General features: G+C 32.8%; 1 protein-coding gene across 1 annotated transcript; it reads left to right on the top strand.

The window, feature by feature from the left end:
- Window positions 1–1,461: 1,461 nt before the first annotated feature.
- wake (ankyrin repeat and fibronectin type III domain containing protein wide awake) lies at window positions 1,462–18,589 on the top strand. Its single transcript, XM_018542646.1, has 11 exons — window positions 1,462–2,743; window positions 4,058–4,192; window positions 4,321–4,399; window positions 7,350–7,453; window positions 9,761–10,018; window positions 10,168–10,470; window positions 10,610–11,049; window positions 11,185–11,564; window positions 11,658–12,264; window positions 12,383–13,162; window positions 18,090–18,589. The coding sequence occupies exons 1-11, from the start codon at window positions 1,462–1,464 to the stop codon at window positions 18,423–18,425; spliced, it is 4,704 nt and encodes a 1,567-aa protein (XP_018398148.1). The 3' UTR covers window positions 18,426–18,589.
- Window positions 18,590–25,264: the final 6,675 nt, after the last annotated feature.

Genomic DNA, 25,264 nt, shown 5'->3' with positions numbered 1-25,264 from the left:
AATCACAGATTCTGCTTTCCCAGATTGAAATTGTCGGACGATTCTCTTAATTCCAGATTATAATTATGTTATTAGCATTCAGTCAAGTAATTTTTTTATTAACTTCTAATGAACTCTAATCTGGACTATTAAAGCGGTCAATTTTTTTCCTTCCAATTTATTCGAGTAAGGTTGGAAACATTCACGCTTCCGCGAGAAACAGACTGGCACGACCTATAAAACAATATTTTAGTCATTACTCCGTGAATAACGTGCTGATACAGTTAGAGAAAGCCAAGCTCCGTTGATAAGAGGCATATAAAAATCTTGAATAAAATGCTCGAAAATTATTGTGGTCATTCGATACAATCGCATATTGTGACACAAATGATTCTTTAATGGACTTTCCAATGTACGTATTGATTGTCTTTTTCCCGATACGGATATCGGCACCACAAGCATTAATATATATATTTGTGTGTATATATATATATACCTATGATATATACATATATATCATATATAGGTATATATACATATTCTTCAAATATAATTATTTGAAAAACAAGAAGTTGAAACTCGCATAATTTTTCTTACACGTTGTTGGGAACAATTACTTTACTATATGTTCGATGCTGGTTAGAGCACCAGCGGTTTGTCATTGATCTTCAAGCACCTATACTTTGCTATCATCGAGATCTTAACGAATAACGGACGACAGCAATAAATTTGATTGGTCTGGTAAATTGTCCGAGGAGGAAGAGGCCGTGTTCCGTCCACTTCTTCGTAATGGTCAATTGTCGCGGCGGAATCAAGCTAGTACGTGGCCGTAAGTAAACAATAAAATCGTTTTGGAGACGGTAGTTACATAGCAACTACGTCGTTGTTTCATGGCAACACTCGTGCTGATCTCCTTTAATTGCTAATCGCTCTTTTACTTCATTCTAATGCTTCACGTAAATATTTATCAGTTTTGTTGTAAAAGAGACAAGCTAGTGAGCTATTCTGTCAGTCAAAACAAAAACTCGAGATAGTGAATTGATTCACAGATTGCATTAAGATAGTCAACGTTTTAGGAGTTGCAGAATAATCTCTATAAAGCTTGCGTTAAATACAATAATATATTATAATATATACAATCCCCCCTCGTCGTGCTATTCAACAGAAAAATGTGCCATTAAATATAATAAGATCAAGTAAATGATGGTATCAATGATTTTTTTGCAGCTTTATCCAGCCAAAGAATTGCTTTACGAATTTATGGAGAGTCGCAAATTTCGAGGCTTTATTTTACCAAAGAGAAGCAATAACGCATAAGCAGTAATAAATACGTAACACATATTATCAATAATTTATAAAACGAGCAATATGCGTAAAGTGATCTCATTCTATTGAGACATTTTCAGACGTATTGAAACTCTAAAAAAAATTCAAACATCTTGATAGAACATATTTCAAGCGTAACTATTGAGCAATCCCCAGATGAAATTTCGCAAACCCGCTTCATCCAGCCCGAAAATGGAACTACTCTCAAGACGTTCCTCGGGCAGCAGGATATCGACCTTGAAAAGGTCGAGGTCCTTTCGAGCATCTATGAAACTAATGTCAAAGATACGCAATCATGCCAATCTGCGACTGGCCGCTGGCTTCGATCTCTCATCTGTTTCAAAAGATCTCATCGTTAAAAAGGGATGCAACTTATCTGTCCTTGAAGAAATTCAGGACAGTGAGAAGCTCTCAAATTTACAAAAAGGTACCGAGGACATGAATTCTCACATTAAGGACAAAATCGATAACGAGGCGTCTTCGAGTCCTCGGAAGATTTCAGTATCAGATTTTGATGCTGATTCGCAAAAAATTACAAAGGATCTAAAAAGTAAGCTATCTTTAACTGACAAACTAATAGGTATGGATCGCAAGAACGTGGAGAGACCCTGTATGAAGAATGAAGATGTAAAATTACCGAAGCTTATTCACATTTTTCGCAGGAGACACAGCATAGGGAGCTCACAAGAAGATACTCGAGAGAAAGATCATAGTGACAAACATGCGACCTGCGAAACAAACACAGATGGACTCAATAAATACGTATTTTATGAGAATCCTACATTCGTGCTCGACAATTCCTTGGATTCCTCCGTTTCGAGCTTCCTCTACGAAGTCGAAGAAGGGAATGAGGTGGAACAATGGCAAAAACAAGATGGTAAAAATGAGGGCGCTACGTCATCCAAACGCAATGTCTTGACCGTCGTCGTGGATTCTCACAAGACCGCAACTAACCGGCCCTTTTATCGTAAAACGAATTACGAGCGAGACAAGGACGAGGACGAAGAATACCTCAAGAAACCATTACAAAACACATTTCGTCCCAGATGCGAGACCGAGTCTTTGAGATGTTCTTGCGAAGTGAGGAGCGACGACTCGCATGCGATAAACGTGATAAATGGAAATCGAAAGACGACGGAATCCTTGAGTGAATTTGATCGCCTAAAGATTAAATTTTATTGCAAGATGCACGAAACAAAGAGAAAAAACGCAGCGCTCTGTCTGCAGAATCAGAAAATTCATGACGACGCTAAGATATATCCTTCAAAATCTTGTAAAGTCAAAACGGTAGATAATATCACGAACTTTTGGACAAACAGACGTGGTAATAGTTTTCGAAATAAAATGGCGACTGGTAGGAAAAGAGACATAAAGGAAACGAAAGATTACGAGCGAATCGGTCAGGAGCAAGTTTTCGTGTCGACATCATCAGGATCAAGTACGCTGGATTAATAAGTTTTCTAATTAGTCAACAGAGTGCCAGGTGTAATTAATCACTTCTTAGAAACTTCTAGTTCAAGTTTACACGGTATATTATTGGTATAGTTATTTTCTCTACGATATTGAATAACAAAAGGAGTCTACATTATATCTATGCATATGATAATGCATTTAATTCTTATTGGTATATTTTCACAAAGAAACAAATCAATAATTATCATGGAAAGATACAAAAAAGAAAGTATGTTAAACATGAAATAAAACGGTGAACTATAAAGTATTGTAGTACGTTACTGATGTGGGAAAATTTCTAGTTGTGAAAGTAGCTTGAGTAAAATGTATGAGCTGACTTTGTAATATGATGAACAAAATAATTTAAGAAAGAAATAATTAAGATTCTCTCTCTCTCTCTCTCTCTCTCTCTCTCTCTCTCTCTCTCTTTTTCATTTTTTAAGTCGCTGGTTTTTTTTGGCAAATATTTAAGGCTTCATTTCACGTTTTATAATTACTTAAAATATTTTGCTGACTAAAGTATATAACTCCTATTATTATAATAACGATTGATGGATTGTGTTTATATATATATATTATTATAAAAGACAAAACCAGATCTGTGAAGGCGACATTCCTAAATGCGAATTTTGTTAAAATTAACATTGCAATCGATTGTCCACCATTTGTCCACATTTGTCCATAAAAAAAAAAATTATTAATAAATTAAAGTTTAACTGGATTTAAATTTTGATTTAAAACTGATTTAAAATTTATTTTCCAATTTTACATTATTCTTCCTTCTTCCAATTAGAATAAATTAAGATTATGTAACTGAGATATCAAAAGTGACGGATTGTTAAATTTTAATTTGTTTATAAACTTTTTTTGAAAGGTAAACAAAAGAGAATTATGGGTGGACAAACGCGCGGTGGACAATCAAATTCCGTATGTAATTCGGAAGAATATTCACATGGGGTTGCTATAATCTTTTATTTATTTATAATTTTTTTTTTTTCAAGGATGGCCAATAATTTTTTTTGATGGACAAATGGTGGACAATCGAATGCGATATTAATTTTATTAAAATTCGCATTTGGGGATGCCAACTTCAGAAATCTTTAAAAAACCCACAAATTTAATAAATTTTAAATAATTAATACAAGGATTTATCTTTCTCGAGATATATATATATCATTATTTTTACGATTCCCTCAAATTTCTCTTGTTTTGCATTACGTTGCATTTAACGCTTATTCGATTTTGCAATGTTTCACTTATTTATCATTTATTTATTTTGCCTTATTTTTTATGCGCACAGAGTTCCACTCATTGCAAGGGATGGAGTTCCTAGAAGGTTTCGGCAAGAAGAAACAACAGCTCCACCATCTAAATAATCTATCGTCAATACATATTAATCCTCTCTCAACACAATCCCTCAACATACACCTGCATGGTATTTTATTTTTATCGAAATTTATTTTAATTTCTCAATCACCTCTTTGTTTTTGTTAAACTTATTGTTATCATATCAAAATTTATATTATATTAGAAATAATTTTGATATTATTATTTTATTTTTAGCTCTATTTGCTGCTGTGGAACATGGTCACTTGGATAAAGCGAGGACTATTTTGGAGTCTACCGATGTGAACATAAATAGGTGAGTGATTATATATTTATGTATAATTTTATATATATAATATATATACACACACAATTTAGGAATTATTAAAATAATTGATTTATTGATAAAAATGTTAAAAAAGTTGAGTTAGCGAAACAATACCAAAGAATCTTGTCTGATAAACAGATATTTTATTACATCATTGGATAATCTAGATGCGCGTATATTAAGCTTATGTGCACACACACACACACACGCACGCACGCACGCACACACACACATACACACACACACAAATAGTATTAAATATTTACTCTTTAAACTCATGAGCTCACAACCTTTGGTTTCATGGCCCTCAAAGAATTTAGCTGATACTTTTCTTCAAAAACACTTACATGCTATAGAGAAGAACTTCTGTTTACTTGAAATACATGTTACTTTAAGGGACTTTAATCTAATGTACGATCTGAAACTTTCGAGGTACACTACTACCATAGAAACAGCCAATCACGCTTTTCTAGGAATTATTTGACCAACAAAACCAACTCAACATCTTGATTCGATTCGACATGAATCTTGGGACAGAGATTTATGTCGACGATAGTCTACACTCAAAATGTATGATATACATATATTTTGAGTGTAGGCTATCGTATGCAAAAAATAATCGACCAAACTTTATTCATACTTTTATGTTCCTTTTTTGTATCTTTCGGGAATTTAAACAGAAAATTATCTGATTTTTATTTTAGACATTTAATTATCGTGTGATGAATGGATAAAATAAAAATTGCTTCAAACTTTAATTGTTCTTTGCAGCTATATATTTATTTCTTAACCGTATTTGAAAGTTATCAATTAGTAACTTTTACGTGGATTAATTCGATTTTTTGGTCAAAAAACGTTAAATTGTTCTTTGTAAAAATATATCTTGACAAATCGTAGAAACATTTTTAAACCGATACGATGGGTGAAGGCTGTGTTTTTTAATGCTATAATTGGCTTCTAGAAGTCTTTAATAGCTAATCGCGCATAGTAACTTTAGATAATAACTGCGTTCGTTTCTATTTCTTGCGAGTAATCGATAGAATTTTATATTTGTCACCTGAAGATTATATTAGATCTACAACTTAATTCTTGGTCGTTTTTACCGAATTTCGATGTAAAATTATAAAAGAACAAATATTAACCCAATCAAAGTAATCCCCTTCACTTCCTACACATTTTCGCCATCTTTCAGGCAACTATCGGATTCCGCTTCGAAAAACGAAAAATTATCATACAAAAATTAATTAAAATTACAATCAAAAAAATTTAACGTTTTTATTTTTATACTGTTGAAAAAGGTAAATTAAGGTTTATACTATGATATATACTGTTGAAAAATTATATGTTAAACTATATAAAAGGAATAAATCGGAATGTAAAATGTATATTTTCAATAATCGTATTATTCATGTTGAGATATTTCAAATAAGATTCTACGATAATGCTGCACAATAAATAATATTTTGTGTTAAAATCGGTCCATAAAATTTGTATTAAATTTTAAATATATAAAAGATCTAAATATGCTAATTTAATTCATAACGTGACTGTTATTTGAATATTTTATGTTAAATTAATATTCAACATTTTTTAATTTTAAAATAATAGTTTATGAGAGTAAGCAAACAAATAATATAAATTTTAAAATAAATGAATATGATATACATGTTATATCATAAATTTTAATTTTACTGAAGAATTGTGAATTCATAATTATTTATTTAAATTAGATTAATGTGTTACATTGTATTACTTTCTATATTTATCTTGTATTAAATTTAATACAAATTTTTTATCTGTATAATAAAAAAAATAATTCACTTCAATGATTGCATTTTGTATAACAGTTTTTAATCATTTGTATTTTAATTTTATTTTGGACACAACAATAGCTTATATAAGAGTCGAAAAATTCCAAGAATTGCTAATACTTTCTTTTCTTTCATAATACACTTTACATGAAAGTATCGAGCAGTTGAAAACAAGAGTGTTCATACACAAGTAAAATAATCTATAAGCAGCGGAAAAGTTACAAGTTGCTCATACCGCGCGGCAACACACAATGTAGCAAACGCAATTCAAATTTTTGTTGCAAACAGAAAAAGTCGATAGATGGATGACGTAAAACTGAAAAATTCATTTAGCAAGCTTTTATCCTGGATTATATTATATTGTTAGCTTTTATCCTCGACTATGTTATATTGTCAGCTTTTATCCTGGACTATGTGTTATATCGTTAACGTTTATTTGATTCCCCTTCCTCTCTCTTTTACACATCAATAAAGTACGCGGTGAAGTAGACGAAAGCAATTAAATGTTTTAGAGTGAATCTCATTAACTTTACAATTTTCCGCTTGGACGGGGAAAAATTTTTCCATTAACGAAAAGAATGAAGTGACAGGACGCAAGTTGTAAAACGAGATACAGTCAGATTGAAAAGTACAAGCGGGATGCCAGTATTACGCCGATTTATAATTTAGAAAGAAGGATTACACTTATGTATGTGTAATACACATTGTGTATCTTTTACCTGATCTTTATTGACCTTCCATACACATATCACATAAATGTTAGCGGAAATTTTATGAGTTTCTATTTACTCTTCAACAAAAATTTTATCTTTATTTGATACAAAGATTCAATGATTAAAAACTTTTCAATTTTATTTTTATGTGTATAACGCCGGATAAAGTGATGCAAAGATGAAATAGAATTATACAATATTTAATGTTGCGTATAATGACGTGTAAACTTATGCCATGCTTTGATATAATGCGAAAAGGAAACGAGGAAAAAAATTGAACAGGAAAAATTGCGGAATCTCGATATATTATTATTTTTTTTTATTTTAGAAAAGATTTAAAAATAAATTTTATCTATATATATATATATATATATATATTGGTCCATGTTATTTGAAATTTTATATCGATTACAGTGTTAACAGCGACGGCTTGTCTCCGCTGGATGTTGCTGTTCTTAGCAACAATAGACTGTTGGCAAAAATGCTGGTTGCATTCGGCGCGCAGGAAGGGAATCAATGTAAGTACAATCGAATCCAATTACAAACTATGCGTTGCATAGCGGGAACTTCGTTACTTGTGACGATTCCCGTTAATCTGTACTCCTTTCCCATTTTCCCCACAAAATGTTCTCCCGTCTCGCTCTATTTTCCTTTTTTCTTTCTTTTTCTCTTTCTGTTGTGTAAAAAGATCCAAGAAAATTGGCACTTCATGGGATATTAAAATTATAGGATTCCGTAGTTTTTAATAAAAATACCTTGTTGCGTTGCAAATAAAAAGCGAGAACACGAAATGCACAATAAAAAATAGAAAGAAATAGCAGAGATTTCTCTCCTGAGCGCGACGCTGTGCTTTTCTCGACGTTTTTAATAATATCTCTCTTTGTTCAATATATCGAGCTCCGGCGTAATTATCGAACGTGAGCCATGTACGCAGTGTGGAATTGTAAAGTTGCTAGCAGTATCTAAATATTTCTCGATGCTTGTTATATTTCGTTAAGCCGAGCGGATATACGAGCTGTAAATGCGAGTGAGCGATTCCCTTTTATGGAATGTAAATAAGTAAGAGATTGTGACGGATACTCGAGCTTTTCTCATTAATTTTCGTGACGATTGTTGCAGCAAGATTATATTCGAAACATCGAGCCAAATAAACCCGTGATAGAAGACTAGAATCGAATTTCTGGCGAATGCGCTGGAGACTATCGGCGTCGCGAGCATCACTCGATTGCGCGTTTTCCTAGGAGAGAGTGGGATAAAAGTTTAGGAAGATAAATTTCTCTTAATGTGCCGTCAAGCGAAACTGGGGAATCCTACGTTATTAAGTCAGTAACTTGAGCTTTATTCATCTTTGCAGAAGTTCCTCGCGTTTTAATTTGTCCCGTTACATTCATTAGCGCTTTAGCGTCGTTAAGATATTCTGAAAATGAATATACAACGACAAGAAGGACACTTCTTCCGAATTAATTTTCGCGAGATATCAGCGACAAATTTCTGACAGGTTTCCAACTTTATTTGACGCGCATGATGCAGTCAAGTATTCGACATGTGTTTTGAGCAATTTCTTGAACGCGTCTGTTATTGATTTCTGCAACGTTCCACATTGAGAAGTAGCACAATTATAACTGAGCTCTAGATTAATTATAGCAAAACGGTCTCTCGTAAAGAGACACACAAGTAACAAGATAGCACAACAAGATTACAGCTATTAATTGCATGAAATATGAAATATTCTAATTAGTGTAATAATCACTTGTGGAACAGTATATAGTGTAACTTGAAATTCCGATTAAAAATCATGAATATATTGTTTATCCCTTATAAGATACATTTCTTTTTTTTATTTACTTTAATAACTTACTTTTTAATCATGTTATGAAGGATTAAAAATAGGAGCTATTTCAAATATAGGAATTCTGGTAGTGTCATATATGCGTATTAAGTTTGAAGGTCACATTTGATAACGCTTTTATGCACAGAATAATGAAACTAATCAATACGTGGAAATACGATATAGCTACTCTTCAAAAATTATACAATTTCTAATATGCAACAACATGTATTTTTTTTATAAAACAACTCTCTTTCGTTCTTTGTGTGTGTATGTGCTTCATTGTTATTTTGAAGTAATTTTAGCTCCTGCCTTCAATCCTTCGTAATATGACTACAAAATAAGCCATTAAATTAAAAAAGAATACATTTGATAGAGGATATACAATACATTCGCAATTTCTGATTAAAATTTCAAAAGCTAACCCTTTTTATAGGAAAATGTTAAATATCGTCAAATTAAAAGGCCATTTTTTTAATATATTAAACGTTAATTATCTTAAAAATCTGATGTGCTAGAATTTTTTTAATTGCGACATCGTTTTCAGCATCTAAAAAAGTCTTTTCGTCTTTGGCCGTTATTTATTCATAATTTTATATTGTGTTTCCAATAACGAGCAAGTTATTATTGTTTATATTATTTATTGCGTTCTTCTTATCGCTGAATCCAAAATAGCCCCTCGAAATTTCATTATTTTATTATACATATTTCTAGATATTTAATTATATTTAATTTTTTATATTTTTCATTAATTTTATATTATTTTGGTTAAAAAACTGTTTTGTTATATTTGATATTTTTCTCCGAAGTAAAAAAAAACCTGTTTTTTTTCATCTGTAGTACGTATATCGGAATAAGACTTAATTTTACTCAGAAATTTCTAATTAAAATGTAAAGTTTGATGTATTTAAATGTATTTTAAATTAATCGTAATTTATATGCTCACATATTATTTAACTATGAATTCATATATGCGTTCGATATACTGTTGACACAGTCAAGTCTCCGGAATCTCTGGGTAATCACTTGGCGTCATTACTCTCGGAAGCAGAACACAGAGTTCAAGAACTTGGCGGCAGTACTTCCGACAGCGGCGGAACAAATCTATTGGAACCACCTTGCCATAGAGCCACTTTTTCCACGCAACACAACAACCTCACAGGATGCAGTGGTAGCACAGAGGATAAGCAACTTGCCCTGTGGGAAAGGAGATCTAGAGCCCTTAGAAAAATGTTGCTAGGTTTCGACCAAGCGCGTAAGTGTAGTAGATTTAATATAAATTCTTAAATTGTGTGTTTACTCGCCAAAGACATATAGATATATGTATATTTATCATTATTTTAAAATAAATTTGTAACACACAAATATAATACTTTTGCACTAAAATATAAACGTTTACTTCAGGCCCACCCGACATACCTTTCTTAGTCGCGATCGATGTCACTGGAACGACATCAGTAACAGTCAGATTTCAAGAACCAGACTCGCATGACTCTCCGATCTGTACTAAATTTAAAGTTCAATGGAGCCTGCACGATGACTTTTCAGTTATTTGCGGCGAGAGAGAAGTTTTGGATATGAAGCAGAAGGAGTGTCGGATCGAGAATCTAACTCAAGGTAAAAAATATCACTTTCGTGCAGCTGCAGGAAATTTGAAGGGCTATAGCAGGTTCAGGAATTCGACGCCCGCTCACGTTACACCTAGCAGTAAGTATACATATGTATAACGTCAATCTTGTTATACCGTTGCAGCGCAGTACGATGATGATTATTAAGCGTGTTTACTATAACGCGTTTAAATATTCTTGATTTTACAAATAATGCAAATATTTATGATAATTTAAAGGTTGGAGAGACATAGACGGTAGAATGCCCAGATTCGCGGGACGACTAGAACAACTAAACACTCTGTTCACCGACATAAGGCGGCCGGAATATACGCAAGAAACGCCAGCGGTACAGAGGCGAAATCACAAGAAGAAAACAACGATAAAGCAACTCTTTACGGCAACGAGTAAATTCCAGAAGAATCTCAGACGAGGAGTGTTTCTAGCGTGTCTACTTTATCACGAGGACAAGGTTCTTGTTACCAACGAAGACTTTTTACCCGTGATCGAGATCGACGAGACGTATCCTAGTTGTATTTACAATGACTTTCATTGGCTCATGAAGGTTGCCTGTACATGGGATGATGTTAAATCCCTTCGACAAGATATGGAAAAGAGTCACAGTAGTTCGACTAATCATTTTAGGATAAAGTTGCTTCAAGCTGCTGCTCAAATGCAGGTAACGTTGTGTATTGTTTATTAAAATACGGAAAACTTTTATTTATCTTAATTATTTATGAGGTTATATTGTTCAATGTATAAAAATACATACAGATTAACATCCTATGATATTTTTGTTTAATTCATTTTACAGGCTGCATTGTGCATACAAGATCTTGGACAATTATATCATAAGCCCATTAGAGATATTCAAGGCACCTTAGTACTCTCGACAGTAAATTATATAAATTCGCCAAAATTGATTTCTGTATTAAACAGCAGGTGGTTACCGCTTAGTAAAGTTATAAAAAAGGTTATAACGCACGAAGACAGTAATGTTGCCGATATACTAATGGCCAGCATACAAGAGCAAATGACATATCACCAAGTCAGCAGTATTAAATTATCTAAAGGTTTATATCTTGGTTATTTGAAAATGCAAAGCAGCGTAGATCTCATACAAGTCGTTGTTCCAACAAAATCTCCAAACGTATTGCCACATTGTAAGATTCGGGACAATCCACACGTATCCGCGTAAGTTTACATTCATAAAATTCATTGAAACAAAATATTGCAGTTCTGAATTATTTCCATTATATTATCATACCTTTGTTTTTATTTGTGAAGAGAGGAATGGGATTATCTCAAGAAAGTAACACGTATCTGCACATCTGAGACTTCTATGAAAGAATCTGAAGAGAAAGAAAATGTAACGAACGAGGCGCTAAGTACGGAGCAGCAAAAGCTATTTGTTGATCTGGTTGCTGCAACAGCGCGACGTCTGTTTAATTACATGGAAATCAGTCCAGATGATTTGTTGATGCATCGATTATACGACGCTGAGGTGATAGATTTAACTCATGACGTCTCGTTCTTAATCGCTGTACCACCTGCCGAAACAGCCTGTTGTGTACCTGGCACGCGAGAAATCCTGCTACAACGCGGTGATCTCTTGTCGTTGCCTATTCAGGTCTTCGAAATGGTCCATTTGAATACGTATCAGAAGGACGTGATCAATCGTTACTCGAGACTCAGTTGTATTTTGGAACTGGACACCGCACAGGCTCAACATAATCACAGAGAGGCCTTCAGTTCCTTGGAGTTGAGCGTCGCGAAGGACAAACTGGCGAGATTGCAAGATCTTCAATCACAAGTGAACACCGTATGGAAAGGCGCCAGATGGCTAATCGATGTTATAACTTTTGCGAGAGATCGCGGCTCATCCCAACAAAACGTAATTATTATTACGTAATATTTTCTGTAATATATTTTATTGTACTTGACTCATAAATTTACCGTATACTTTTTAATTTTATATCATTTGTAAATAATTTATTATTACTTTTTCCCAGATCGCGACGCAAACCGTGGGCATATCTATGAAGCACCTACTCAGTTTGGATAGAAATAAAAACAGCAATAGTAACAGCTTGAAACGAAGTTTATTACAACTACCACCTAGAGATCCTAAACTCGTAAAATCGAGTCCCGGCCGTGGCAGCTGGCCAGGTCCCAATCTGTCAAAGTCACCTTCCAACCTTATGACAGAGTTCAGCAAAAGCGAGCAACAACTGCCCAGTGGACAGTATATACGCAAAGGTAGCAACACCTCGAACGCGTCGGTAACTTCGGAGCCGCAGAAATCGTTGTGTGCACCGATAAGTAGCAGTAGCAATCTGACAACCACTAGCAGCGCGAATCATCTGATACCTCTGCAAAACATGAGATTACCGCCTTCTAAATCCGAGGATACCTTGATCTTCACCAAATACAAACACAGTCCGCGAAATCGTTCCGCTACGATAACGTCGGCATCAGCTAACACTAGTCCGTTACTGAGTGTTAAACCCATCATCTATAGCGGTTCGTTGTTAAGTGTTTCCACGGCAATAACGAATACTACGAGCCTGCTTAGTGTGAGCAACACAAATTCCGACAGTCTACACTCACTGAGTAGCGACGAGTACTCCGCGACAAATTCGGGCGCCTGCTTGAAACCTGGTCACCCAGTCAAGGTCAAAACGTCCAAACCGACCGCGAGCGTCGCGGCGATGGCTGCCATTCCGTCGGATAATCTAACCGAGGAGAAGGAAGAAGCAATGATGCCAGCACCTTTACCAGGAATTCTTCAGGTATGGCCTTTAATTTTGCAATATTTGACACTCTCTCTTTCTCATACTAACATTTGTCATACTAGATGCAACATTTCAAAAATTTTAATTTTTAGCAACATTAATCCCTGGACTCGCTATATGCACAGTTTTTAAATGATATTTTTCTCTCCTTCAGGGAACACAAGTCTAGTCCGATTATAATTAAAAACAGTTCACTTGGTCCTCTAGTGCAAACCGATGTAGTGGACATATTAAGTAAGCTGTCACATTGCTAAATTTCAACGTTTGCTCTCTGCTCGGTTATGCTTAATATTATGCTTAATTTTCCAAAATCAGTACGGCATGAAATATTTATTATGATCATTTTACACTTTATAATAACTATATTAATATAAATTATACTTGTGTAATGTATGTAATATGTTATAACACAGAATGACATTGTGTCAATATTTAATGAATTTCCACGAAATGATGCCAGCTTTACACGTACTGTCAAAAGATATTGTATAAAAGTAAAAATTATTAATAATATGATTTTTATAACAGAGTATTACGTTGTATATAACCATATATTTTTATGGCTTGGATATAGGGGAGACCGGGGTTAATTCGGCACTTTCGTTTTTTTCGACGATTTTTAATAAGAAAATAAAAGCTTTTAGCTAAATAAATGGTATTGTTGAAAAGAATGAACCTTTGGTTATAAAATGATTCAAAGCATTTTTGGTCTATGTTACTTCGTTTTATAGGCATAGAAAAAATATGACACAACCTCTAAATGCGATATTGCAAAATTCCTGGGGTAAAGTCGACACACCTCATATTCGCGCTAAAATTGATATAAAAATACATCATTTCCTCTTAAAAGAATAAAAATACTTTATTTCTTTATTTTTGCTCTAAAAAAGAAGATAAATGAGAAAAAAAATAAAGAGACAATGTTTCACTTTTGTGCGCGCGTATTTCAACGTCGAGTGCTTGTTGACGGTTGCATATCACTGGTGCCATTTTTTAAATTAATTTTCTTTGAAGATTTGTCCGTTTTTCTACGTAACGTTTCCGCTTGCTCTATTGTTAACTTCTTCATTTCAGGAGAATCTGTGAGAATGACAGATTTTCTGCGTTTTCGTCCTCTGCGGGTTTGTTGTCTTGGTGCAGCTTTGGGGAAGAGAGGCGGACAGTTTCAAGCACTGCGATTAAATTAATGTTTTCAGTAGGTGTTACATTCCTATTATCTTCCTCATGACGTGATATTGAAGCTATCGATTCGTTTTCCATTATCTCAGATGGATTCTCTCGATCTGTAACACTGCTCGGCAAGAACTCATAATCTTGAAAAATAGGGTTGAGTGGCGAAATTCCAGTACATTCGAAACCGGAGACGATGTTTTGATATGTGACGGCTATTGGTAAAGCGTTTTTGACAATTCCAGGGATATCGTAGATCGTCATTGATCTTCCAGGATTTGAGGTTATCCAGTGGTCGCATTGCGTATTAACGGCTTTTTTCAAGGGACCATAGACGGTGCGGTCCAAGGGTTGCAGCTTGTGCGAGCAATGAGGCGGAAGTGAAAGCATAATTATACCATTGGCTTTGCAGTAATCGAGTCCAGTGATGGAAAGATATGATTCGTGATTATCGAGTACGAGCAGAACGGGAGCTTCAATGGAAGCACTCACATGCGATTGAAAAAACTGCAAAAATGTAAAGAAATGCTCCGCCGCATTCATCCAACCGCTGGGATTCGCAACTCCTTTGCAGCCTGGTGGTCCGCCATTTAGAAAGTGCTCCTTGAAATATTTGCGTGGAAAAATAAAAAATGGTGGCAGAGAACATTCGATTGCAGACACTGCCATAGCTAAAGTCACGAGTGTTCCTCGTTCACTTGAAGTTACTCGCCCGATTTGCTTTACACCGCGTCTACTAATAACTCTGTTAGGCGTTTGAACTGTTGTTATCCCAGTTTCATCCATGTTCCAAATACAGTGAGTCTGGAAACGCTCTCGATCCATAACAGTTTTCAAAAGTGCAAAATATTTTTGCACGTTCGGTCGATTGAAGCTGGTGGCATGCGCCAAACTCCGTGGCTTCCGGTTTTCTTATTGATAAAGTTTGGTGTCTTTTCAAAAAGCTGCTTAACCAGTCTTCACCCGCCATGCAAGCATTTTCCCATGACGCTGGTACTTTCAGCTTTAACTTTTTGGCAAAATCAAAGGCTAAACGGCGCACTTCTTTCGTCGATAACCCAAAGTACATATCACAGCAGTGCATCAAGTATTCCATTAGCGTTGTTTCTGCGTCTGGACTGAAAATCTACATTGAAAATTAAATTATTACATGAATATTAATTTCACTGTGCAGTGTGCATGCATTTAAAAATTATCTTTATTAATTTTTTTACCATTGGCTTTGCAATAATCGAGTCCTGCGATGGAAATATGTGATTCGTGGTTATCGAGTACGAGCCGAACGAAAGTTCAATGAAATCACGCATATGCTATTATTAAAAAAAATGTTTAGGCTTCCACGGATACTTTCTATATATAGAAGCTATAGGCGTTCTAAGTTGTTCTAACCTAATAATCTGGACTCAAAGATAACCTACGGAACAAATAATTTCTATATTATCTTAGTTACTCACTGTTTTGCGTCCAGGAACTCGTGCAACCATTATATTCCCTTCCGCCTGTTCCTCATTTGTGTTCTTCAACCAGCCCTGCAAAGTGTTCCTCTCGGGACGCCAAATAATTCGACCGCAGTTTTTATTTTCATTTTGTCCCTTTTGACAGCTACAACAGCTTCTTTTAGCTTATTTTTATCAACGGGAACTGTTTTACGTCGATACGTCCTAAACATTTTGATATAATAACATACATTTGCAATAGAGAAGAGACGAAAACCGCCGGAACAAAGTCGACACTATTGGCACGGACTATGTTAAATTAGGTTATTACTGTGCTGACTTTGCCCCGTCGGTCGTCTCTATGCCGACTTTACCCCAACTGTCCATTTCTATTTTCATTACACAAAATATATAATAAATCCATGAAACTGCGAGAACAGTCAACGGATTCGTGTCCAGCATACACATTTCACTTAAAATTACTTACCTGGATAATTGTACAAACGAAAAAAATAGGTATAATAACAAACTTTCTTCGCGTCAGAAAAATGACTTCCGACTGTATAAAACACGTTCGTCATTGTAGAAATTGCAATGTTGCCAGCAACTTAACAAAACTCCGTTGACAAAATGGATACATGAAAACGCATCATTAGTACTAATCGCTAATTTATATGATTTATTGTTCGTAAGTGAAAACCGAATGATGACTTTACCCCGATGCCGAATTAGCCCCGATCTCCCCTACATATATGTATATTGCATTTTTTTTAGTAGGGGAGAGTGGTCTAAATCGGACCTATTTGCAATTTTTGTTCTCTATGAGGCGTAAATAAAATCCGATCATAAAACCAATGGTTGCCGTTCGAAAGTTCATTTAATTTCCTTTATTTCTACTTCAGATCATTTTGATGTACCTCTTACCTGTGTCGAACTATAATGAAAAATGTAAAAATACATTTTCCGGTCCGATTTTGAACTATGAACTATTCCAAATCGCATCTCTCTTATTTTTATGGACTTTTAGATAGTCCGCACAAAACCGAACACGGAGGGAAAAACTATTTTTAGTCATAACTTTTGGTGTTATGAAAGAACGGCTGAAATCTTTGCGGCACAATGTAGCACAAATCGAGTACAACTCAGCACAATGTTTATTTTACCGATTAAACAAAATGGCGGTGCTGGCGAAAAAAACGTTTTTTTTTCAATTTAACGCTTTGTTTTTTGAGTTATGTCATTAATTCTTGCGGCACAATGTAGCAAAAATCTAGCACAATTCAGCACAAATTTTATTTTATTTTTTTTTTCAAAATGGCGGTGCTAACTTCACGCACATAGTCTTTTTAGTGTTTTTTTTTTATATATAGATTCGATTTAGACATCCAAAGAGAGGTCCGATTTGGACACGAGTTCTTTCGAACGATTGGAACAAAATTTTACAATAAATCGCAAAAGTAATTATAAAATTCTTGATATTTTTGAATTCTACATTCTTTAATTATCTTAAATCAATTACCGTTCAAATTTTTAACATCTTTTAAATAATGATTTACAAGGATTTTCTTTTTTAAAAAAGTTTTCGCATGATAGCCGAAAATATATATTTGCGTATATTCTATAAACGTTATAACAGAGTACTGCCAAACTGTTATCACATGTTTGGTATCTTATAAGGACTTTACATTATAATAAATAGCGCGCAAATCTGCTTAACCGTATTTATTTAAATTAAAGAGGTCCGATTTAGGACATTCTCCCCTATTTGTTTAAACACAAAGTGTGTCTATAAGATTGGGAAACTGATCCAAGGGCACTGCAAAGTGTTATAAAAGCGTTTATGCATTATCCTTTTTATCGTTTATATATATTTTTTAGCGCTTTTTTAATGCGTTGTAGGTGCTGTATGTTATTTGGGAAGAGAGTGAACTACAAAAAAATATACTTTAAAAAATATTTAATAAATTTTGAAAAGCTTGATAAATATTCCATTATAAATGAAAATAAGAATTCATAAAATACTAAATATTATTTCATCGCGTGACGTGTTTTTTTTTTATTTACTAAATATTGAAATCTTTCAGACACACATGTATATTACACACGCAAACTTACACATCGACGTAACATTTTACATATCGACGTAACATGTTGTATTAGTCGTATAGTTTTATGAGCTCTAATTATGTAAGCATTTGTAGATATAAACTTATTCTTAATTCGAAATTGCTGCATTTTATTAATGATTCTTCCTATCATGTGATATACATATTATATTATATTTCTTACAAGAGATACATTTCATGATGTCTTCGCAGGTTTATGCGGCCTATGAGACTGGTTTAGCAGCTGGTACCAGTTTGAAGCTGCACGTAACACCAAGGACTACGGCGCGGGAAGTTGTGGATCTTGTTGTGAAGCAACTGAATATGGCAGTGGTTCTAAAGGGACAAAAGGGACCTACTTACACGACCGATGAGTTACCAAACTTTTGTCTAGTCGCCGTAATCGGTGCGCGGGAGCGTTGTTTAAGGGATGATTTTAAGCCGCTTCAATTGCAAAATCCGTGGAAAAAAGGACGGTTGTACGTTAGACAAAAGCAGGATGTTCTTGCCGCACTTGAGCACAGTAGTAAACACACCGCGTACTTATAGCAGAAGTAAAGCGATATTTCCAAACGAATAATGACCTTATTTATCAAATAATGTAAATTTCAGTATGTCCTACACGTGTAAACGTCCCCAAATAACGATATTTTGCATAAAGCGTCCTAGTCGTGCATCTTCAACGGCACTATAAATAAAATATTTTAGTGAACAGCGACCTAAAAAAATGATTCATATAATGCTTTATGAATCGAGAGCTATTTCCCTTGACTTTTTCTTCCAATTTATAATTCTTAAACGAGAGAGAGAATGCGACTAAGATCCAGTCATTTTATATGAAAAACAAAAAAAAAACTTGTAAATTCAACATTATTTTATTCAAAAATAAGTTTGAGTCTCTAAATAAATTAGTCTAAAAAATGCTAGTCTAAAGAACACTCTTTTGACAAATCGTTTATTAAATTAGCTGTTTTCTACTTTTTACTTTTCATATTATACGAAATGCTATTTTTTGATGAACAAATTTTGATCAAATGTAATTATTTAGGTCTAATTTTATTATTAAACATAGGATCACTATGTGTAATTGTGATAGTAAGGTGACTATAACATTGCAATATATTTAAATAAAAAACAAATTTTAGTCTTATTTTTATTAAACGCTAAAAATAATTATGCTTCTTAATATAAAAAAGAACTTTTATGGACTTGTAAAAACTACATATGAAAAATCTAAAACTAAACATTATTTAAACAATTATATAGTATTTTAATCGGATACTGTTTTAATCATATGCCGTTTTATTTTTCTCTAAAATAAAAAGTATAATAATTTTTAATTATTAAATTTAATAATTACACTATACATATATGCAACATCACTTTATAATATGAATGTGAATAGTCATTTTCATGTATTTTCGCGTATTGAATACGAATGTATGTGTTGGCAAAAATTAGCTATCACATTACAATTTCAGAAAAATAGTAATTAAAAGGCACAAACCAACGATTTTAAGCTAGTTTTCAAAATGTAAATTATATATCTATAGTTAAAATACATGATGTAATATAGCTCAACTAATGAATAAATTAAAATAAATGTGTAATGAAGAGCTATGAGCCAAAAATAACAGATTTAATAATATACACTTAAAAAATAATAAAAATTAGCGTTATATAAGAGTTACAAATTTTGACTCTGATCGGATAATTAATTATTTATATAAAAATCCTTGAAGATTGTAGTTTCTAAGAAACAGGACTAACAACCGGATAACATTTGATTTTTGAAAATAAACAAAATACGCACGCAAGATCATGAGGTGTTGTGTTGATATCAGACACATGCTCAATGCTATTTTGAAACCCATTCGTCAACACATACACTATCTCGCTCATTAATTTTAATACAATATCCTAATCGTCGTTTTTTCGGAAAATAATGAATAATGAACAAAAGAAGCTGTGTGATAAATATGGATTTATTTAGATGAATAAACATGTTTTGTACTCATACACATTGTTTACAAATATGAAAAACACGTATTACGTTCATTCTTTTCAGAGAAATCAACGAATCTGGAGGTATATTGAAATTAATGAGCGGTAGTATTTATTTGCTTAATATCATTAATGCTACATTAAGAATCAACTTTTAGCTTTAAAATGTATTTCGCATTGCAATATGATTTTTTTATTTCCAAGATATTGTAGTTTAAAAATATAAATAGTTTTTTTTCTTATACATACAACAGTATCCGTCAAATAAATAATATTATTTTAAAAAAGATAAAATTTATTCTATTATTTTTTAATAGAATACTAGTTTCAATTATTTGTAATATGGCTGTATATTCTGTTGCAATTTTTCTTCATAATATTACAAATAGCCCTATATTATAAGGTAATCGTGACAAAATACGTAGCTTAACCATTTTTTTAATTAAAATTGATTATATTACCTCTAATTAATTTACATATATTCAAAATATCAAATTTATATAACATTTAAAAAACATTTTTCAAATCAATTGAGTTAAAAAGTTATAAAAAGTTTAAAGTTAACTTTGTATTTTTCTATCATAATTACTCAAAGTGATTCTACATCCATAGTAATGTTCAGTATATAACCACTGAGAAACATTAAAAAATATTATATACAAGTAATTAAAATTCATTGATGCATCCTTTAACAGATAATTAATTATTGATTATGAAAAACCGTGAATATAGACAACCTCAAAATATCGTGTGATAAGTATTGATGAAATAGATGTCTGTTTTATATTTTAGATGTGTATATTCCGACACGGAAATTCAAATTATACTTTGTATAATTTTTTTTTAATATTAATTTGTATAAGTATAATACTCGAGAGACATAATGTTATATTTCATGTACCGATCTCAGTGTTTTATTCGCGTTTTGTATGCGTATTATCAAGGATATATGCAAATATAAGCTGCTCAAGAGATCTCATTATTCCTTATATCATAGTTCGTCGTATTCAAGCATTTATCATTGCGAAATCAGTGAAGGCTTTTATAATACATGACAGATGTAATAGAGAAATACTTGGATACCTCGAATCAATAAGGATACCTTTTTGAAGAGTCAGTAAAAATTTTATCTTTATTCTATTAAAATTATAAAATGCCTGTAAAGAAATATATTACGTTCTAATGTACTACAAAGTTGATAATAATGATTACGTAAATGTACTTTCTGTTTAATTAGACTCATGTTACCAGGCTAAGAAATAAAAAACAAAATGGTTTCATGTACATCTTTTAATGCGTGTCAATCCAATGCAGTGTATTCTTTTTTTTTAAATATTCAAAATAGAATAATAAATAAAGAAAAAAAAGTTCCTAAAGAGTCTGGTAGCATCGTCTATAAACAGTTTAGAATAAAAAGTATATTTTTTAGGAAGTGATCAATTTTGATGCAGACAAATTTTGTTGATAAAAATAATATAAGAGAAAAATTCTATGAAACGAAAGGAGAGAGAAGAATAAAAAGTTTAATCTAAGACTTTAATTAAAGGATTTGAGTCTAAAACGACGAATAATATCTGAACCAGTTTTATAGTTAGTTATTAGTATAGTTAGGACGAAGAGGCTTATAGATTGTTATGCATAACAAAACAAAGAGTATTATTAATCTATTATTTTAAAAGTAACAAATTAGTTATATTTTTTGTTTTAATTTATAATTGCTGTTTTATACATTATGGCGCATACAAGAACACGTTATTTGTAAGAAATAAAAACGTTACTTGTAAAACGCTGTTACCGTTATTTTTCTTAGTAACGGGCTGGTCACGGTATTATTTCTTTTTTTTGTAAATGTTGCAGTAATTAATTGTACAATTACTTTAATCGTTACTTTTTATATTTCGAATCTATTTATGAATAATTTTATGAATATACAATCTTTAATCTTTGATCACAGTATTCATAATTAGTTTCTTATTTTAAAACAGTTTTAGGTAATATCTTAAAATGCTAATTCGGCTCTGTGATTGTTTTATGATGTCTTATGCGTCGTCTACAATACACGAAGTAAGAAGCAAGAGTAAGCCCGGATTCTCATACAGACAACAGCACTTTTACACCGAGCGCTGATTGGTGAAAAGCGGATGAAACAGGTAAATTTTACTCCCACAACCGGTTTTTTTTACCAATCAGCGTTCGGTGTCAAAGCGCTATTGTCTGTATAAAGATCTGGACTAAGAAACTGACCAATCATACTCGATTATTTTTCCTATATTCGATTACGATTGGTCAATATTTTACTTTTACTTTTTACTCATATGCATCATATGTATATGCATAATATGTAATGCCGGAATCAGACTACGCATTGAAGATTGAGATTGAAAATTGAAATTTGACCAATGAGGATAAAGGAATTTTAACTCCTATTATTTTGATTGGCCAAATTTTAATCTTTCAATCTTCAATGCGTAGTCTGATTCCGGCCTTAAAACTGCAAATTTTAATTGCAATTTTATCTCAAAAATTAAACAGTCAATATGTTTCTAATTGCACACAAACATAAAGAACATTTCAACTTACTTATATTTAAAATTTTAGCACATTCGTAAATCATATTATGCAAATACTACTTAAGACTGCAGTGTTAACATAAGAACAAACTTTATGAATACCAATCTTTAAGTTTAACGGAAGTGATGCCATGTACTCCATATCTATTGTGGAAAGTATCTTCTCAATTAGATTGTGTTTCAAGATTGAAAATTTAATTGGCGCGTGATTTATAGAACTGAATATGTACACAGTTAAATATCACACACAAGAGGTCAATGGTAATCGAATCTCTTAAGTTAAATAATATTTTATTATTTTTAACTTCCACACATATATGTCAAAATGTAAATTAATTTTCTAAGATTGCTTAGTTTCAAAGTAACTATCATTAATTATTATTTTAATCGAATAATGACGGTTTCAGCATTAAGAAATAGCGGAAAATTATAAATCATTGCTTTTTAAGTAACGATAACAAGTAACTTGAAAATCAGTAACAAAAGCTCTGTATCCATGGTGCTAGAACTCGATCCGAATTCTCGGAGAAATGTGTAACCAATCAACTTGCCATTTTTCCGTAAAAACTACACGTTGATTGGCTACACAATCTAAGAATCCTGAATCTAAGAACTCGGACTGAGTTTTAACATCGTGAATCCAGGGTTTATAATAACGGTAATTAGTTTTTTTTTTACTTAGTAATCAATAACGGTAACTAGCTATTTTTAAAGTATAACTTTCCATTTCCTGGTTTTTTATTTTTGTTATATGCATATGAATGTACGTTTATTTTTATCTCATTTGTAAACATTAATCATATAGTAACAAAGAATCTGCAGATATAAGCCTCAGATCAGATTTATCTTGAAAAGTTTCTATAAGAAAGAAAATATATTTAATCAAAAAGATAAATTAACTTTCATGTTATTACAAAAGGTGAATTTTCGCAAAATTTTGAAAAAGTAATTGGCACTTTGCCCCACATGTATACGTAATTGTATCTGATTAGAAGAAAGCAATAGTACGGCAACCAACATATTAATCGATTTGAAGATAAATATAATGCTGTAGTGTATAGACGATTTTCTGAATACTACCCCAACTGCACAATATTACTGCACAATACTATCGCGACGAACTTTCCAAACGTTCCGAGATCGCGTCGCACATTTCATGTTCAACCACTAAGATTAATTAGCATAGCGTATACACTTATATGGAACTATTCGCAAACAGCGAAGAGAATATATATGTATTTAAAAAGTAGATCCCTTGGAATAAGAATAAGAAAACACGTGCGTGCGTGCGTGCGTGGATGTGTGCGTGTGCGTGGTGTGTGTGTAGGTTGCAAATCCTGCATATTCCTTTTACTTCGACCACCGAAAACTTACGTAATATCGATTTATCAAACGAAGAATCATAATCCCAGTGTCAATGCGGGTATCTATCGTGAAATCCGTCCTTCGCATCGCAGATCCGATTTGCTGTATATTTAAAGACCTCCCTTGAATATCACGCTTATTGAGCAGTAGTATCGTGCACCAAGGGGCCACCTGCACTTAAAGAGGATGGTGCACATATTTTTTTTATCGATGAGAAGTGGCAAAAGATCGATGAATTATGAGGGGACGATCTCACTGACTGCATAACTACGTAATAAGTTTGTGCACCGTGCTGAATCCATTGAAAGCCGATGTCGCAAAGAAAAAATAAAATAAGAATTACGATTTAAGGTGAGTTTAGTTTAGTACCAAGTTGTCTGGTATCAAACTTAACAAAAAAAGCCAGCGATTGATTTAATTATGCAATCTGTATCCTCTGCCTCTTCTCTGTTATTTTTTTGCTTAGACGCATATGATCGTATCGTTGATAATCAACGAGCATCCGCGCTCCTTCCCAAGAAACACGCCAAGAGTCAAGAGAAAGTCAAAATAATTTTACTTTGACACCACAAAAGTCAAAATGATGATTTTTTTGTTACAAAATTTGACTGTTTATTGACGTTGAGAATCAAAATAAAATCATTTTGATTTTTTTGACTTTTATGTGTTCCTTGGATTCCCGTTCGGTCGTGAAGATAATAGAAATTTTATTAGCATTACGTGAATGTTTATTGATGTTGAATGTAAAATAACCGTTAACAGATAAATATTACAATGATGTGAAAAAGTGAGAGGCGCGAAAAGTGACTGAAATATTTGTAAATATTTCGAGAAAAAGGAGCGATAATATACGCACAAGGTAGCCAGAAGGAGAGATTTTTTTGAACAAAAGAAAAAGTGGGAGAAAAACAATTTTTATTTTACAATCCACTCATCGTGATGTAATTATAGTTGTGCCTATGCGACGGCGATGTAAGTTAATTATAGTTGAAATCCGGGCGAAGACAATTCTCGCGCCCAAGTTCCTTTGCTTCTTCCTTCCCTCGTTTATCCCTCATATTCGAAAACATGATCACTCGAATACATGATTCATAAAAAGAGTAATCATGTCACGCGTGCGTGCGAATAAATTATGTACAGTAGCGAATTGATGTTTGTATAGAAAAAAAATGGCTTCGTTTCTGTTGTAATTGATTCCTTTTCCATTCTTTCCCTAGGGGACAATGTACTACGACGGAAACGCACGAAATAAAAGTATAACATTGTATTTGTCTCGATAGAACTTATTTTGATTACGATCTTAATATCTATTCTAGAAGATTAATATCTATAGTCTAGAAGATAGAAATTTACGAACGCGCAAAGATGAATTTTCTTTCTTTTATTTTTAGAATTTATAAACTTTCCTACATACATTGTTAGAGGAATGTCGCCGATACTATATAGGTT

This window comes from Cyphomyrmex costatus, unplaced genomic scaffold (genome assembly GCF_001594065.2).
Source record: "Cyphomyrmex costatus isolate MS0001 unplaced genomic scaffold, Ccosl1.0 scaffold340, whole genome shotgun sequence".
NCBI lineage: Eukaryota > Metazoa > Arthropoda > Insecta > Hymenoptera > Formicidae > Cyphomyrmex > Cyphomyrmex costatus.
Note: the sequence above shows the minus strand (reverse complement) of the source record. Positions and strands in the feature narration are given on the sequence as shown.